The 17,829-nt window shown below is 37.0% G+C and overlaps 1 protein-coding gene and 1 long non-coding RNA gene across 2 annotated transcripts in view; one reads left to right on the top strand and one right to left on the bottom strand.

Annotated features, from left to right (window-relative positions):
- Nucleotides 1-986: 986 nt before the first annotated feature.
- LOC119770819 lies at nt 987-1,598 on the bottom strand. Its single transcript, XR_005279004.1, has 2 exons — nt 1,200-1,598; nt 987-1,133 (listed from the first exon to the last, which is right to left on the bottom strand). It is a non-coding gene; the product is annotated as an uncharacterized LOC119770819 (long non-coding RNA).
- Nucleotides 1,599-1,754: 156 nt separating this feature from the next.
- LOC6054690 (tight junction-associated protein 1) overlaps nt 1,755-17,829 on the top strand; it is a 42,216-nt gene continuing 26,141 nt past the window's right edge. The window contains exon 1 of the mRNA XM_038259141.1: nt 1,755-2,260. Coding sequence (XP_038115069.1) covers nt 2,240-2,260 — 21 coding nt within the window. The 5' untranslated portion in view covers nt 1,755-2,239. The remainder of the gene's footprint in view (nt 2,261-17,829) is intronic.

The following is a 17,829-nucleotide window of genomic DNA, read 5'->3' as shown; positions in this document are numbered from 1 at the left end:
ATTGCTTCTAAGATATTTTCAACCAATTTATAAAGGATTGGTCATTTTAAACGTAAAAAATTACCACATAAAACGATGTTTGAAATTTATAAAAAATAGTTAAATATTGTGGCTAACAAACATTACACAATACCCACTTATTATTATTTCAATAAAGTTGTACAGAATTTTAGAGTAAACACTTTTTTTACCGTATTCGGTAGTTGAAAAATCGGTAAAGTTAAGATCGGTAAACCATCTGTCAAAATGAACAAAAATTTTCCGAATTTCGGTTGTACGATGAACAATTATGAACTTCAATACCGAATTTCGGTAAGCTTTTACCGAATACGATAATTTTCAGGTAACCGAACTGTGCAGCCAGCGATGGAATAATCATCATCAAAAGAAAATCTTTGGATGTTCATCAAGAGAAAAATTCTGAATGGAGCATGGCTCTCCTCTCTCACGCACGAAAGATCGGTACAAAGATTCTAAAAAAATCATCATCTTGATTATTCGGCGGAACATCTTTTTCACTACTACACATGCAAGTGTAACGTCACACGTCGAAAAATGACCTGTCACATTTTGTAGATGGGCAATGGGTGTAAACAAAATGAAATCAATATTTTTGAGTGGTGCTGACAAGGAAATTCACAAAAAATCATCAGCAGATTGATTTTCTTGGAGAATTTCGGGAGCGATTTTCTTTTGCGTGATTTGCCTCCTCTCTCTTTCGCGGGTGAAGAAAGTTCGCAAGCGAAATTGATTTTTTCGCGATTATTCCATCCCTGTGTGCAGCAATTGAAAATTTGGTAAACTTTACCGAATTCGGAAAAAAATCAATAGACCATTTGAAAAAGTAAGCGAGAATTGTGACTATTAGGAATTCTCGACGCGGATATCCATTTTTTTTTTGTCAATTTGTTAACACTTCTTTTAATGATTATGATATTTTTTTATTTGGATTACCAAGATAATAATTTTAGTTATTTGTGAACTTGTTTGTATTTAAAGTGTTGAACAACACTTTTATTCAGAATTCACCCTTTGCAAAAAGAACGTGTTTATCTTTTTTAGTTGTGACTTTGACCATCTTGTGTTAATACATTACTGTTGTAAAGCGCTTTATCGTAATGCAAAGAATCAAGCTGCAAAAGGAAGGAATTTATCAATCAAATTTTACATTAAGTGTGTTATTCACTGAAAATGCCTACGAATTGCCACCTAACGGAAGAATGAACAGAGACATTATCACAATAGATAACTTCTCCGTTTTTAAAGAATTGCATATTCTGCTCCAACTGCTTCGAAGAACTAACCGAATTCAACTGATTGCACCTTGTACGATATCTGCGACATGGCGTTGCTATCAAGCGTCAACAAGCACGCGTTTGCAAAGATAAGAAAAATCAACAGCAACGCTCTATCGCCAGCTCGCATTTGTCTTGTTCCGGCTCCTTGTCTCATTAATGAAACCTTCATTGTTTGACCTTCGTTATCACTTTGCGCGGAAGCATCTGTAATCAAATAAAATGTTTAAACAAATGTAACTAGCAACTGCTACTTACCAAAGCTCCAAGTTATTTCTTCATGCTTTGTTTACATCTCACACCGCCAGCTGTCACGCGAAACGTATCAGAAAAATTTCAATCAACTGTGGTCGCACTCACACTTCCCGTGAGAGCCCGGCACTTGTCGTCGTGCCACCTGTCAAACGCGGGCGCGCTCTCTCTCTCTCTCGCTCTAACTCTCACTACGAGTTCGAAGAATCTCAGTCCAGAGCGCTGTTGACGTTGCTGCTTTCCACACGGCTCGTCCTTGCGGGGCGCGCAAGGATTCTGACAGTTGCTCGCACACCCACACCGTAACACGCAGCTGTCAGTTTCGCACGCGAGTGTGTCGTCCTGTGAGTGCGTGCTCGGGAGTGAGTGACTATTGGAAAATTGGCAAAATATTGTCGTCCTTTCGCAGCGAGCAGGGAACTCCGCGGATGTTTGTAGTGTGTCGTAGTCAGGAAGAGACACTCTGTTTTTTCCTCGTCGCGGTCGTGTCGGGAATAAAAAGAAGTAGGAAGTAGAATTCTTTTCGGTAGTGGCGCTAGGACGAAAAATTAAACACGGGTCGTGGTTGGTGCGGTGAAAAACGCGGAAAATCTTCAGCCTTTGAAGATTTTCACGGCGGAAATCTTGGTGGAGTTGGGTTCTGGGTTGGGTTTTTTTTTGGGGAGTAGTGAACGGTGTTCTACACACGGAAAATGTCTACGATTAGTGAACAGGTAATGAAAAGAACAGTGTGAAGAAGAACGATTTCGGGGGAGAAAATGAGTTTTCAGGATCGTTCTGTGAAGTGGTATTGAAGGTGGAAAAGTTCCCTAAACATACGAATCCTTGGTGCGTGTTAGCCTGTGCAATGCCAGTGGAAGAAATCGATTAGTTCTGCATAAAAAGCTTCTGCAAAAGTGCTTAGAATTCACCCCAGAGTGACGGAAGGCTGATGACCGACCTCGGTCAGAATCTGTTCTGCGCCGTAGCACCCCCTCAATTTGGAATACATCTCTCGAGTATCTCTCGCTGTTATGGGGTACCGTGTTTTCCCAACAGTACAATTACTCAAAGAAAATTGTGCCCCGAAGCGGTTACTCCACAACAATCGGTAGAATTTCCCACGAAAACCCCTCATCGCTCCAAGTCGGTAAATTTTTCCTGGTCCCACCCTCGTCAGAGGAAAAGTTTGCTCCCGATCAAAGACCCACCACCGCGCTGCCCCCTTAGTCAACCCGGGGTCGAGTCCTGTCGATGCTTACACAACCGATGCCGAAAGGAAGAGAAAAGCTGGAAATTTTTGTCATCATCATCGTGTTTCAGGACAAAGTATCCTTTCAGAGTTACGGACCCTTTCACCCCCGCCGTTCGCGGACAGGTTTCCTCTTCCTGTGGAAGTTCGGACGAAAGTTAACTCCTGTTCATAACAGAGATAAAAAAAACATTGTTGTAGAAACTTAAACGACATCGACCAAAGGATGTAAAAAAATGGCAGCGGAAAAGGTTTATTAACTTTTTTTTCTGAAAGCTCATTATGGGAAAAATGGCTATGTTGACTATGCCTCCAGGAAGTTCGCTCTTAGTTGAGGATATTTTGTTACAGGAGAAAAAAATGTACGATGTTGAAGTTTTTAGGATTCAACTGAGCAGTGGAGTTGGTTTTCAACTACATCCATAAAAGCTTAGTAGCCAACAGGGAGAGAAAGACTCTCAGCCTGGAACACAGAAGAAAAAGAAAACAGTTCGTACACAAGCGTTCCAAAAACTAAGAGCTAATACTGAATTCGTATCATCTATAACTTAAAGTCAATTTATTGGGATAAATTAATAAAGATATAAGTGAAAATGGAATTTCCTCAATATGATATTGGTGATCTTCCGAGGAATTAATGCTTTCAGTTTTGGCATAGATACACAGCAAAAAATCCGATGGTAAAATCGCATGCAAAAACGTGCACATCACCTTCGTCAAAATAAACACTTAATATTACACACCGCATGTACAATTTTTACAAAAACAAAAAAAAAGTTGCAACCGACGGGATTCAAACCCAGCACCAACAGTAAGGACTGGCGCCTTAGCCTACTCGGCCACCAGACCGATGGAAAGCTGTTAGGATAAACGCATATATGAGCTTGACATTTCGGTCAAGTAGGTTTCCCATACTGATGGGCTACAAATTTCAGAGTGTAAAATCACATAAAATTGCATAAAATAATGCAATATTTATTTTACACCCAGGCCTTTTACACGCAGCTTGATTACTACTTTTTTAGCTGTGTATCTCCATGAATTATGAGGCCGTTCAACCACGTTTAACCTCTCAACGAGTCAGTAAACCCACAGCTGACAGCAGAGATGTTTGTTATTGTTTTTGATTTTGACAAGAATAGTTTCAACATTTTGGGACATCTGTTTCCATTTCCAAATTTAGTCGAATAAACAGTCATCATGCAAAAAGTACACATTTATTCTTTATGATGATGGTTCAACTTAAATTTGAAAATGTTGTTTTTCAGTGAAACTTCTTCATATTCTTGGAAATTGGAAGACATGAATGAAGCAATTCAACAAAAATAACAAAATGCACCGATAGTTATTGAAAACCGAAGAATTATCAAAACTAAATCTGATGTTATCCCAATTTTTGATCTATTTGGTGTCTTCGGCAAAGTTGTAGGTATGGATATAGACTACACTGAAAAAAATGATACAAGGTAAAAAAAAATTTGGTGATTTTTAATTTAACTTTTTGTCACTAAACCTTGATTTGCATAAAAAAAAACTATTTTTATTTTTTTTTTATTTTTTCATATGTTTTAGAGGACATCAAATGCCAACTAATATTCAGAAATTTTCATGTTGTGCAAAAAATCTTCGACCGAGTTATGAATTTTTGAATCAATACTGATTTTTTTCCAAAAAATCTAAATATTGGTCGCAAAAATTTTTCAACTTCATTTTTCGATGTAAAATCAAATTTGCAATTAAAAAGTGGAATTTTGATAAAGTGCACCAGTTTCAAGTTAAGGCCATTTTAAGGTATTTTTTTTGCAAATAGTCGCACTTTTTCATTTACAAAAGAAGTAACATTTTGCGTTTCTCTTTGTTTCGTCGTCCGTGTTTGTCGCGGGTGACCATGAACGGGCATGGATAACGACGATCAACTATCTCAAAACTCTTTTTTTCGTTAAATCGCAATGGCTCGTAATGTTTAGATGCAAACTCCTTATGTTTTTATATCAATTTTTTTGTAATTGTCTCCTCTACAACTTTGTAGATCATTGTTACACTTAAAAAAATAACCCTGTAAAGTTAAAAAAACATGAAATTTTAAAATGAAAATTTTGTTCTAAATGAAAAATTAACCCTTCTGGGTGAATTTAGATTCGTAAAGTACATCAAATTTCCCTTAAAATGACAAGTTCCAAAAAATGTTACAGTTGAGTTTCGGAAAATGGCATAGTTTTTAAAACTTTTTTAGTTTTTAGACACCAAATTTCTATCTAATCACCTGCCCATCTGCTCCCAACGAGAAAGTTAAGAGTACATAAATTTGAAATGAGGAATATGAACGAAAAATCTAAGTCACTCGAGGCGGGGTTCGATCCCCGTCCTTTGGATTGGTAAGCAAAAATGCTAACCATTAGGCCATGACGACTTGGTGAGCTATGATTGGAATTAGGAATAGGGTAGAGTAGTCATCAATGAGACACGGGGAACAATGATAAAATGGCTCTCACAAGTCGTAGTTTCAACCAATCAGGCTCATATTTGGGGGAAAGGTGTGTCTACTGGATACACGTCTGCCATAATAGTGGCTTTGGTTATGGACGCTCCCTTGACAAGTTATTCTTAAATGTTTGATTCTGCGGTGTAAAAGTAAATTATGGACAAAAAATATTTTTTCGCTCGTAGGCTGCCATTTACACCAAAACTAATAATTCTTCAAATTTCTTTTGACGTTCCATAGGGATTAAGTTGGGCTACAATGTCCTTTCATTAGATTTGGCAAAATTTAGAATATACCCAGAATCCAGGGCTGTATCATTGTTCCCCACTCATTTCAGCCCATGGGTAACAATGAGACACTTTGATTTTTCTTCAAAAAACTTTTCAAAATCGATGGAAATCTTTCAAAACATGAATTAAAAGTGATTTTTGGCATATTTATAGAGTTTAAACTTCATTTAACCAAAAATACAAAGTTATTTGGTATTAATTTATGGATTTTACAAAATTTAAATACACAGAAAAAAATAATGTAAATTTGGAAGCTGTAATTTTGGAAGGTTGAATATTACCACTTTTCTGATGTAATTTTACCTCAATTTAGAATGAAAAAGTGATATTACACCAGAAAAGTGGTAAAATTACACATTTCCAGAGGTAAAATTACACCTTTTTTCTGACATAAAAGATGTACCCCTTCCCAGATGCAATATTACCATGATTTTTTTTCTGTGTACATTTTAGTGTAACTTTTGTTAATAAAAGTTTCATGTTGGCAAAATTGCTCTAAAATGTTCAAGGCAAGTCACCTGCAATGGAACAATACAAAAACTTGATGTTTTGCTAGAAAAATGTTGATTTTCGTAGAGTGTCTCATTGTTCCCCAGCTGTCTCATTGTTCCTGCCAAGTGCATCTACAATGAGACAGTTGAATAACTCTGGCTGTAGACGTCAGATTGATCTCATATTTTGGTCAATGTTAGAACACATTAAAAGAAAGATAATGCAACTAAAAGCTCATTAAAAAATGCTGATGAAAAAATTTGAAAAATCGTTGAAAGTTGAAAACCAAAAGTGTCTCATTGATGACTACCCTACCCTACTGTTACAGAGAGCGAGTTGTGGCGCTATAACCTCGGCAAATAGTGTCCAGGGCATAGGGACGTGGCGTTGCACCGTGCCATGTCAATTTCGGTTCTTAAAATAAGCTTTCATTTGTGATATTGTTGTTCACAGCGACAAAGCTTATTTTTATCAGCACAATGTTTTTTCGTACTATCACGAAGGATTTGAAAAAAATAGCTTCGCAGCTTTTTTATAATGATGGCATCTTGGAACTATAGTTGATTCATGGCAAACGGTTTTCTTGTAAATGTAATTCTTTTGCATTAAATAAATTAAAAATGTTACTTAATCCACCGTAAGGTGTTTGATGCCTTCCTCACATTAATAAAGTTTTTTTTTTAAATAAAATTGTCTAACTTACAAATGTTCTCTAAGTCAAACTTCATACACTCATAACTCGATAGGGTTGTCAGATCTTTAATCCTTAAATTTTTCAAATTTTTAATGTAAAAATATCACAAAATGTGTTATAACTTGTGTATTACAATTCATGATTTCTGTTTGGTGGGTCTCGTGGCGCAGGGGTAGCGGCTTCGGCTGCCGATCCCGATGATGCTATGAGACGCGGGTTCGATTCCCGCCTTATCCACTGAGCTTCTATCGGATGGTGAAGTAAAACGTCGGTCCCGGTTTCTCCTGTCTCGTCAGAGGCGCTGGAGCAGAAATCCCACGTTAGAGGAAGGCCATGCCCCGGGGGGCGTAGTGCCAATAGTTTCGTTTTTCGATTTCTGTTTTCAGTTATACGGCTTCTTCCAATCTGTGGTCCCAAAGTTTGCAGTTAGTGCAAAAGTATAAATATAAAAATAAATGTTATACACAGTTTTGTTTCAATTGTCAACAATTTATTGCACATTTTTTCAACAACAATAATTTTGTTATTGCCCTCTAAATTCATAGGAAATTATGAAGGGTTTGGGAGGGGGGAGGTGTTTGTTGGTTGGATAGAACATTCAATCAAAATTTGCTAATTCTCATTTGGGTCATTCCATCTCAACTGTGCACGAAAAAGTGCAAATTTGAAAATTACCCTCTCCGACCCAGCTCTAATTTGGCAGAGCTGTTAATACTATCAAAACATGCAAGAATCGCGAATTTCATCCAAATCGGACCACCCCCTCAATTTTTGTACCTCCCCAAAAAATCGACTTTTTGGCGATTTTTGACCAAACCTTCAAGTTTCAAACGACGATAACTCAGGAACCACAAATCTTAGAGGGTCGGTCTTGGACTCAATTTTGAAGGAAATTGGACGTAGAATCCATTTCTGTGGTCAAATTTTTGATTAATTTATTTTTCTACCTGTATTGCGCAATTGAAAACTTTAAACGGCCGTATCTCAAAACACCCCAACTTATTTTTTAATTTGACCTCACCATCGTGTTCCCGGCCAATTTTACATAAGAATCACTTATCGACAAAAGGAATATGTTTCGTTCCAGAGATATCGAATTTTAAAGTTTTGTGTTTTCGAGATTACCTACATCAGCTTCATTCGCCGCATCTGCTAGAAGCACAAAGGCGGGCTGATCAATAACTGCTACCTGGTGTTCTAGGAGATGATTAATTTAATTTATATTTTCATAATTTTACGCAAATATTTATTCAAATGGCTAATAGGGAAATTCTGGTATGTTTGGCAGGTTAAGTCCTCGCTCCTTGTTTCGTCCAATTTGCTCATTTTCACTATTTAAACAACAAATTTTGCAAAACTTTTGATAGAAACTTGCTTGTTCACTTCTTATTGAGCTATTTATCACTCGATTTCAGTTGAAAACGCTTTTAATCAGCTGTAATTGAATGCCAAAGCGCTGATATGGCAACATAAGAGGAACGCTGGAATTAGATGCTGTTCCCTACCTTGATCAATCTATTTTTGTGAAAGGAATATTTATTGGGTTATTTTACATGTTGCTAACCGTTTTAGAGTACCTCCGAGGCCATGACTAGGGCCTTCATCATGAGCGGTAGCAAAATAGTGCCATTCAGCAAAAACCCCAAAACCTGCTTTATTATTATTATTATTATAGTTCATTATTGACACTTTACCATAATTTGGCAAATCCTATTTATGGTTTAAAAGATTGATCATATTAAATCATTTTTAATTTTGTGAGCCAGCTCCATTTGATTAAAAGAATCCAAGAATGATGTAAGGAAAAAAATACTGTTGTTCGGACGGTGTCGAAATCATCGCAACTAAATTTGGGGAATTAGCCGCTTTGCAGCAGATCAAACTTTGTGATTTTCTTACATTTTTCAGTTTTATACTTTCCAGAAATCCTTTTCCTACTCCTTGTGATCGTCCTTCACTAGAGTACAACGTATCAACAAATTTTATTAATTTTGTTCATATTTTTTACTCAGTAATGTATCGTGTACTTATTGTTCAGTGTTACTAACAAGATTAATTGCATTTTCCTGCTCGCTTTGTCGGAATCCAATTCTGCCCTCTATTGCTCGTTATTGCTCTGTCCTGTGGGTTAGTACAGAAATTGACTTCATTCATTTTTTTGAGCAGATAAACATTCGTGATTCAACTCCAGTTTCCTACAGTGTTATACAGTCAATTTTTGCCCAATTTGATAAAGATTGTTCATGATGAAATATTATTTCAATAAATGACCAGGTAGCAGTTATTGATCAGCCCGCCTGTGTGCTTCTAGCAGATGCGGCGAATGAAGCTGATGTAGGTAATCTCGAAAACACAAAACTTTAAAATTCGATATCTCTGGAACGAAACATATTCCTTTTTGTCGATAAGTGATTCTTATGTAAAATTGGCCGGGGAACACGATGGTGAGGTCAAATTAAAAAAATAAGTTGGGGTGTTTTGAGATACGGCCGTTTAAAGTTTTCAATTGCGCAATACAGGTAGAAAAATAAATTAATCAAAAATTTGACCACAGAAATGGATTCTACGTCCAATTTCCTTCAAAATTGAGTCCAAGACCGACCCTCTAAGATTTGTAGTTCCTGAGTTATCGTCGTTTGAAACTTGAAGGTTTGGTCAAAAATCGCCAAAAGTCGATTTTTGGGGAGGTACAAAAATGGAGGGGGTGGTCCGATTTGGATGAAATTCGGGATTATTGCATGTTTTGATAGTATCAACAGCTCTGCCAAATTTGAGCTGGATCGGAGAGGGTAATTTTCAAATGCTGTTCCGCTTCAGATGGAATGACCCATTTATTGTTAGACTACATTTTTGCTTGTTACAAGAAGAACGGCATTAAGACAAAAACACAAAAAAAAAAACAAAATACGACAGCCTTAGTGCAAAACTGTGCGGAGTTGATATGATTTTTTCCTATCAACTAATATTCTATGGGAATTCCAATTCAATTTTATGACCCGATGTATAATTTTTGTGTGCAAAGGATGTCTATTTTAAAGACTGGCTGCCAAAGTTCAATGTTGTTAGTAAATTTCTTAGCTCAACATAAACTTCCATTTCGTAGAGTTGAATCTACATATTTCCCTTCACATTAGCTATTCAAATTAGCCTGTAACATTGTTTGCAAGGCTTGGCAGACATATAGCAGTTCGGGAACTCATCGTTGCCAAGACACTGAAACGGAGAAGGTTCTCTTTTTGAAAGTTGTGATGATAATTCGTAAACGCTTTAGTTTTGACATGCTTTTCCCAAGCTCCAAACCGGACCGAACCGACCCCAAGGGGAAGAGCGGAGCCCACAACTCCCCGTGCAGCAATAGGCTATAATTTGGCCCACTAAAAACGTCCAATAAGAAAAGTCACATAACACACTGCGGGTGGCCTCACCAAATGACACACATAGACTCGTGCACACATAATTACACCAAAAAGTCACGCTCGAGTAACCTTCAGCGAAGGTTGCGCGTGTTTTCGTGCGCTTTGCTGGGTTCAGAGATTCAAACTGACACCTCTTGCCGTTATGTGACCCCGGGACAGCAACATGGCACACGCCACCGATCAGAGCAGAGAAAAGCAGATCGATTTCCGGTTCCTCCGGGCGGGATCTCCCGTGGTGTTATTAGTGTGTGACGTGGGGAGACTGTGTGAAGGAAGTGAAATCTGAATCTTTTTGTCATCTCGTCATGCTCGTGCTATCTTGCCACACGTGCAAAACTTGACATCAATCATGAGATATTCAACAAATATCCCGTGCAACGTTGACACCCTTGATATAAATTGTAGTTCCGATTAGATAGTGCTCTCTTAACGCACTGCAATTGCGACAACTAGCCTTGTTTGTATGTCTACTGTTTAAATTTTCTGTTATAATGTATTTCGTGACTTTGGCAACCAAATTCCATCAAATTTTTGGAAAATGCACTGAACGTGCAGCCAAACAAAATGTGTTTGCTACGTGCTCTAGTTTTAGTTTGTTTAAGGTCAAATCAAATCAAATCAAATCACGTTTTCTCGAAATGTCAAAAAAGCGACTAGAGATAAGCTAACACGATCACGTTGGCTGGCGTTTGTTTATCTGTGTACAACCACCCGTGATGAGTTTCCGATGATTTAAATTGACCGTTAAATTGTTGATTACTGGTTCTCAAAATTTGTCACGTCTGTAAGTTTGTGTTTATAACTTCTTGCTTAGTTAAATTGGTTCAAATCCAAATTTTGAGATTTCATGTCCTTTCTTTCACCTTCCCAGTTTGACGGCACTGCACAGCAAAATGAATATCATGTTAATTTTATTTTTTTAATTAATTCTACCCACTTGGAGAGGTTAATTGGTTATCGACGGGTGGCCTCCGCCGGTGCCACCACGTGGGCCACGCCAGGCTTTGTATCCAAGTGACACATGGAGCCTGGATGAGCTCTTGTTGTTGTTGCTGTTTTCGTAGCTTGAAGGAACGGACAGTGTCATAAATAAGGCAAAATTGAATGATGCACTCGGGTGGTGGCTGCTCGATATCCAACCAGCAGGAAAAGAACCGTCAGCATTCGCGGAAATTGAGAAAAAATCTCATTACACAAAGTGCCACCCACTGTGGGGACAGCTTTTCGATAGTACGGCGTTTAATTAAAATTAAACGAAGGGTGTGATTTTCCAACTGTTCTACATTTAAGTTGACAGACGAGATTGATTTCAAATTGCAACTGTAATTAGATCAAAATATGCTCAACCCCCGGTGGTTGGTCACTTTTTCGTTTGACACTTTTTCAGTTCGTACCCCGTTGGTTGGTCAAAGTCAAACTAAAAAGTTACGAACTGTCACTTTTTACACGGCGCTCACGCACACTATCAAAACAAATGTTTGGTAGTGTGTGTGAACTCCGTGTAAAAGGGGTGTCAAACTAAAAAGTGACCCGTTCGTTTGACAACAGTTGGTGTCCAACCATCGGGGTTTGAGTGTACACGTTTCTAATCTAATCTAATCTAATCAGACCCTAGCGCAGTCAATCTTTCAAAGGGATCCTGGAGAGTGCCTTAGGTTAGATGACGCCTAGCACTCTTCTTGTCATTTATTAACATTTGTAGTGCGCCATTGCATTAGAATGTATTGAAACATCACAAGCGTTAAAGCGGCCAGGCCTACTGCGTAAAGCCGTATCGCAGAGATGATTCGTAATTGGGTTGAGTTTGAGCACCGAGTGTTCGAGCAACAACACAATTCTGAGCATTTTTGCTTACCAATCCAAAGGACGGGGGATCGAACCACGCCTCGAGCGACTTTGATTTTTCATTCATATTCATCATTTCAAATTTCTGTGTTCTTAACTCTCTTGTTGGGAGCAGATGGTAATCGAACCCAGAACCATTCGCTTATAAAGCGAACACCGTAACCAGTCAGCCATGGCCGCTCCTCGTGTACATATTTTGTGTAAAACTGAGTGGTAGGATAAATCTAGGAAAAAAAAACCAGAAATCTGTTTACAGTCATTTTTCGTGAACATTTTTGTAGAGATAGCAGAACTACATTAATTTTTCCTTTGAAAAGTTTGGTGTTTGACATTTCTGTGAAATACTTAAACCTATTTCATATAAATAATCAGAGTTACGCATCAATTTTTTTCTGAAAATTACAAAAAAAATGTAACTTATGAATCGGGGTGGTTGTCCTTCTCCGTTGCTGAACAGGACCGCAATACCCTATCAACTCAACTGATCATACGCTTCAACGATCTAATGGTGTTTCCCTTATCAAAAGCATGTATGAATGCGCTCAAGATCATCAAAACTAGAGACGAAGAGAATAGGTAACAGTCGTTGACCACCAACGGCGCCCGCCATGTCAGTTTGTAGATATCGAGGGAATGAGGCGGGAATGTTAGTATGTACAGGTTGCTACCAAAGGTGGGTTCTATACGATATCCACACCCCCACGTGTACCGGAAAAACTACTTCTACTTGGGAATTTGTTAGTAGGAAAGGGTAATGGTCAGGATTCATCATAGAAGATGATGATGTGACCCAAAAATCAATAAGTCTTGTTTATATGGTGTTGTATTATTCTCAAGGCAAACAATCGGATGCTGCTGAGGAGACAATTCCCGTTTATTTGTTGTTAAGTTTCATTAGTGGTTATAATCTTAGAAATTATATGAAATTATTGGGACAGATATTAAACAATCAAACAACGAAACCATTCCAAATCAATTCCAAATTTTGCCGGATAGTTTGGACACCAAATAACAATGTTTTGAAACAGTCCTGAGTAACTTATTGCTTTTGTAATACATATATTTTATTTAAAGCATTTTTTTTAAATATTTTTATATCCAAGGATAGCTTACTAGCTTACCTTTTTCCGTCCAGAGCATTTTTTACGTTTTTCTTTGCCATTTATTACAGTCTTGACCAAATGGAGCATTTCCATTCGAGCAGTTTTTGCTTTTTTCTACAATGTATTTCTTATGAAGCGAACTGTCAAAAACTGCTCGACTGCGGGTGCTCCATTGGTTGAAACTTAAAATGATATTAGTGAACAGCCGAAATAAAAATGTGCATGAAGAATTAGTTTAATTAATTTGACCGTTTTAGAAAAAAATCAATTTGAAATTAAATAAGTGGTGCATTAGTGCTACCTTAGGCGTTAGAGGGTTAAACGAAACCATTTTGAATCAGTTTTCTAACGAAAACCCTAATTTCCATAAAGCTTGGGATTACTCATCATGCAGATGAGCCCTTCATTTTTTCCAAACGTACAATCATATAAAACTTGTTAAGGGATTACACACATATAAATCAGCAACAATGTCAAAGGTTGGTTTGAGCATACACTTAACCTTTTTTAAAAACCTGTTTACTGGGCATTAAAATAAACATTTTCATCTATTATCAAAACAAATTTGAAGACATTGACATAATAACATAGCAGTTTCGAAAAACGGGTGCCATGATGTCTCAACACTGCAGTTGTTGCAACGATTGAAAACACGATTAAAACAATTCTGATCACTTTTTTTTTAATTTAATTGCAAAATCAAAAAAAAAAAGGAAAACATTTTACGATGGATCAACAATGGTCTCCTTGAAACGAGCTGTCAAGTAGGAAGCTTTCTGTCAAGAAGGGCCGCATATTTAATTTTGAACAATTGAATTATAAATCTTCATTTTGGGATGTTTTTTGTAAGAAACCCCGGCATATTATATGTTTTTAGAAAAATTTTATTAAATACTGTAAACCGATTTCAATTTATTTTTTGAATATTTTCCAACTGGTTTGAGTTTTTCCAAGACTTTTATTTTTAAAACATGTACTAGGGTAGGGCACACAAGGTCCATGCACTATTCTTGAAAAAAAAAATCAAATAGTGTTTAAAAAAATAGCAGCGTTGAGTTAGTTTTTGTTGTTAAAATCAGGTTAAAAGTGTTCAAATTTTATTTTTGCGTCGGATGTACTATCGCCAAGGTTGCTGATATAGTTTTAACAAAATAAAAACAATGTTAAATTTAGTTAACCAAGTTTTTAAGCTTTTAACAAAATACATAAAAATTTTAGGTGAAATTGTCAAAATGTCAAAATTTTGCCTGTAATTTGTTAAAAATAGTTTTCTTTTATAAAAATATCGATTCATATTGCATTTTAAACTGAATTCGAAGCACGAACCAAAACATTTCACATTTTGTATGAAATTTGTTCTGCTGAAAATGCGTTAAAATTCAAAAGTTTTACACAATTTTTTATAATTTACAAACTTCGTTTACCTTCTCCTAGTGGAAAATTGTCCGAAGAATCCGAAAATGCATTCCGTTTTCCTATTTGAAATCATGTTCATTGAAAAAAATCATGACACTTTGAGATTATGAAAATGATGCTGTTCATCAACGTTTTCTTTATTATAGTTAACTAACTTTTTAAACTATTCAAAATTTTATTAAAGCTTCTTTCAGCCCTTTTGAAATGTTAGTCTTGAATAAAAAAATTAAAATATTGTTTTCGAAAAGATCCGAAAATTTTACGAATGTTTCTTATTATAACATTGAAAATCGGACCATTAGTAGCTGAGATATCGACATTCAAAAATGCAAAATGCAGAAAATTTTCTCAGCTTTTCAAAAATATTTCTTTCAAAAAAAAGCTAACATGGGCACTAATTTAAAAAAATAATAACTGCGACTATTTTCAAAAAAGTTACCTAAAAATGGCTGTAACTTGGAAACGGTGCACTTTATCAAAATTTAACAAGAGTCCTTTTTGTTTGAAAATTTGATTTTACATCGAAAAATAATGGCATCATTAGTGCGCTGACCCCGGGGACGCGCTGTCTTGTTTTTGCATGCTCATTTTCATTTCTTTTGTGCCGCTGTTTGTGTGCTTGGGTGAATGGTTATTATAATTAAATAATGGCATCATTAGTGCGCTGACCGCGGGGACGCGCTGTCTTGTTTTTGCATGCTCATTTTTATTTCTTTTGTGTCGCTGTTTGTGTGCTTGGGTGCTTGGTTATTATATATAGGTGAAGGGATTTTATTAAATGATCATTATATTGCATTATTATATTTATTTGATTATATAACCACACTATGTTTTACACTTAACACATCATACAAAACACATATGAAACTGTAAACAGGAGCGTTTGGTACGGTATGTCCACGCATCCTTCCTCCCCTGTAGATTCTGTGAAATGTGATCCGTTCTCAGAATCCTCTCTGCGGTAAACACAACGTAGTAGGGCTGGCCGCTTTAATTTTTGCAATACATTTTCGGGTGTTCTCGGATGTACTGCAATTATTAATAATGACAAGAAAAGTGCTTGGGGCGTAATCTAATCACAGGACTTTCCAGCATGCTTTCATCGGACTGGCTGCGTTTGTGTTAGATTAGATTAGATTAGATTAGAAAATTTGATTTTACATCGAAAACTGAAATTGAAAAATGTTTGCGACTAATATTTCGATTTTTAGAAAAAAATTAGTATTGATTCAAAAATTCCAAACAATTTTTTGCACATTCCGGAAATTTCTGAAAAGTTGGCAATTGATGTCCCCTAAAACATAACAAAAAAAAGTTATAAAAATAGTGACAAAAAGTGAAATTAAAAATCACCAAATAAATTTACCGTGTATTACTGTCCATATTTACAACTTTGCCGAAGAAACCAAATGATACAAATTTTTGAATTTTCATATATCACCACAATTATGGAACAGGCAATTTGGAGGCAGTGCTGCTCTGGATAAAATAGTCTAGGAATTAGGCTTTTTGTTCAAAATGTACTACTTTTACTAGTGAAATAGCAAGAGAATGTCCAAATGAAGGTCCTTAAAATAGTAGGGTCGACAGAGAAGCTACATTTGGCATGTTATTAGAAATTATCACAGTAGTGTTCCGATTTTTTGGGATGACTGTATGTGTTCGATGCTATTGCAACTATATTATTTTTAATTTAATGATGCATGAATTATACACTCAACCCCCGGTGGTTGGTCACTTTTGCGTTTCAGACTTTTTTAGTTTGTACCCGATGGTTTGACAAAGTCAAACTAAAAAGTGACGAACTGTCACTTTTCACACGGAACTCACTCTTGCTATCAAACCAAACCTTTGGAAGTAAGTGTAAGCTCTACGTAAAGAGGGTGTCAAACTAAAAAGTGACCCCGATCGTGACAATTGATGTAAAACCATCGGGGCTTCAGTGCACATACAATTGTTACTAAGCCAATCTAAGTAATTTCGTTACACCTTCCATCGTGGACGTGCCCCACAAACGAAAAGTTCACCGTCCTACTACGAATGGAGTGAACTTGCAGCATCTGCTCTCATTGTTATTCCGGTCAAGTGATAGTGGCTCACAAATACCACAGAAAAAGGCCCTGGCATTTGAAAAAAAAAGCAAAAAACACTTAAATCAAATGAAAGGGGCATCACGATGACACGGCGAATACGGCGAGCCAAAGATCAGCTGTAGCTTAACTTTTGGGAACGTTTAAACAAGCTTGAGTGAAGGGGGAAGGAGGGACCGGAACGTATACTTCGTAGATTAAACTACAATAAATAAGGTTTAAAAAACGTTGACTTGATTACAGCTGTTAGTGGCCCTCTGAGAAGCGTATATGTTTGCACAACGGCTCTTGAGAGCTTGGTGTGAACTATGAGATTATTAGCAATTTAAAGAAAACAAATGATTTCAAGATTACCATATCAGAGCTTGTTGTAGGTATGAGCAGCTTATACAATTGTTTTTTTTTATCACTTATAGACAAAGAATAGTTTAAGGACTGATGAGGGTTTTTTAAAAACAATTATCCTATAGTTATTGCAATATTCTATACCACGAGTTGCTGGTGAATATTTAGTTTTTTTCTGAAAAACTCGACTTTCTCGAAGGTCAGCCTAGTTCCAGTGTGCGGCTAATCTTTCCACTGACAGCAGATGTCTGTCTACGGTGTGTACTGTATCAGTTCAACGCTGTACAATCCTCTGGCAGCCACACCGACCGTATTCGCCGTCCGTTTGTTCTCAACCCGTTCGTTCTTTGTTTGGTTGCCAAAGCTGTTGCCCGCGTCTGCCGAGAAGAGTACGGTGAACCACAATATATACGGTGACCTCGGTGCCTCCCTAATCGTCTTCTTCTCGTTCCATTCCGGACTGGCAAGTGGAACCAGTCTAGTGCCTCTTGGTCGGGTCCGGCCGGTTTGTGTCCAGATTTGTGTGGTTCGTACTTTATCACTGTCGAGGGAATGCTGCGTTTAACTGTGGAACAGAGGAAGTTTTGTTTCCTTCGATTTACTTCGCAACTGTAATTTCATTTGCAGTGATTTTGAAATTTAATCACTCTTTTTAAAATAAAATCCTTTCCATTCTTAATTGAAAGAGGGGAGCGTTCTTTGCACACCAGAAGGGCGAACGATACACCCGAGTGGAGCAGATTTTACGCAACAATTACCCCATTAGAGCACTTTATCAGCACTCCACCCCCGGGTTGAGTGTGTTCAGTGGCATTCCAAGTTCATCCCTGACCTGACCTGAATCAATTTCTTGCGCCATCCATCATTATCCTTTGGGG

The sequence above is a fragment of the Culex quinquefasciatus genome, chromosome 3 (genome assembly GCF_015732765.1).
Source record: "Culex quinquefasciatus strain JHB chromosome 3, VPISU_Cqui_1.0_pri_paternal, whole genome shotgun sequence".
Taxonomy (NCBI): domain Eukaryota; kingdom Metazoa; phylum Arthropoda; class Insecta; order Diptera; family Culicidae; genus Culex; species Culex quinquefasciatus.
Note: the sequence above shows the minus strand (reverse complement) of the source record. Positions and strands in the feature narration are given on the sequence as shown.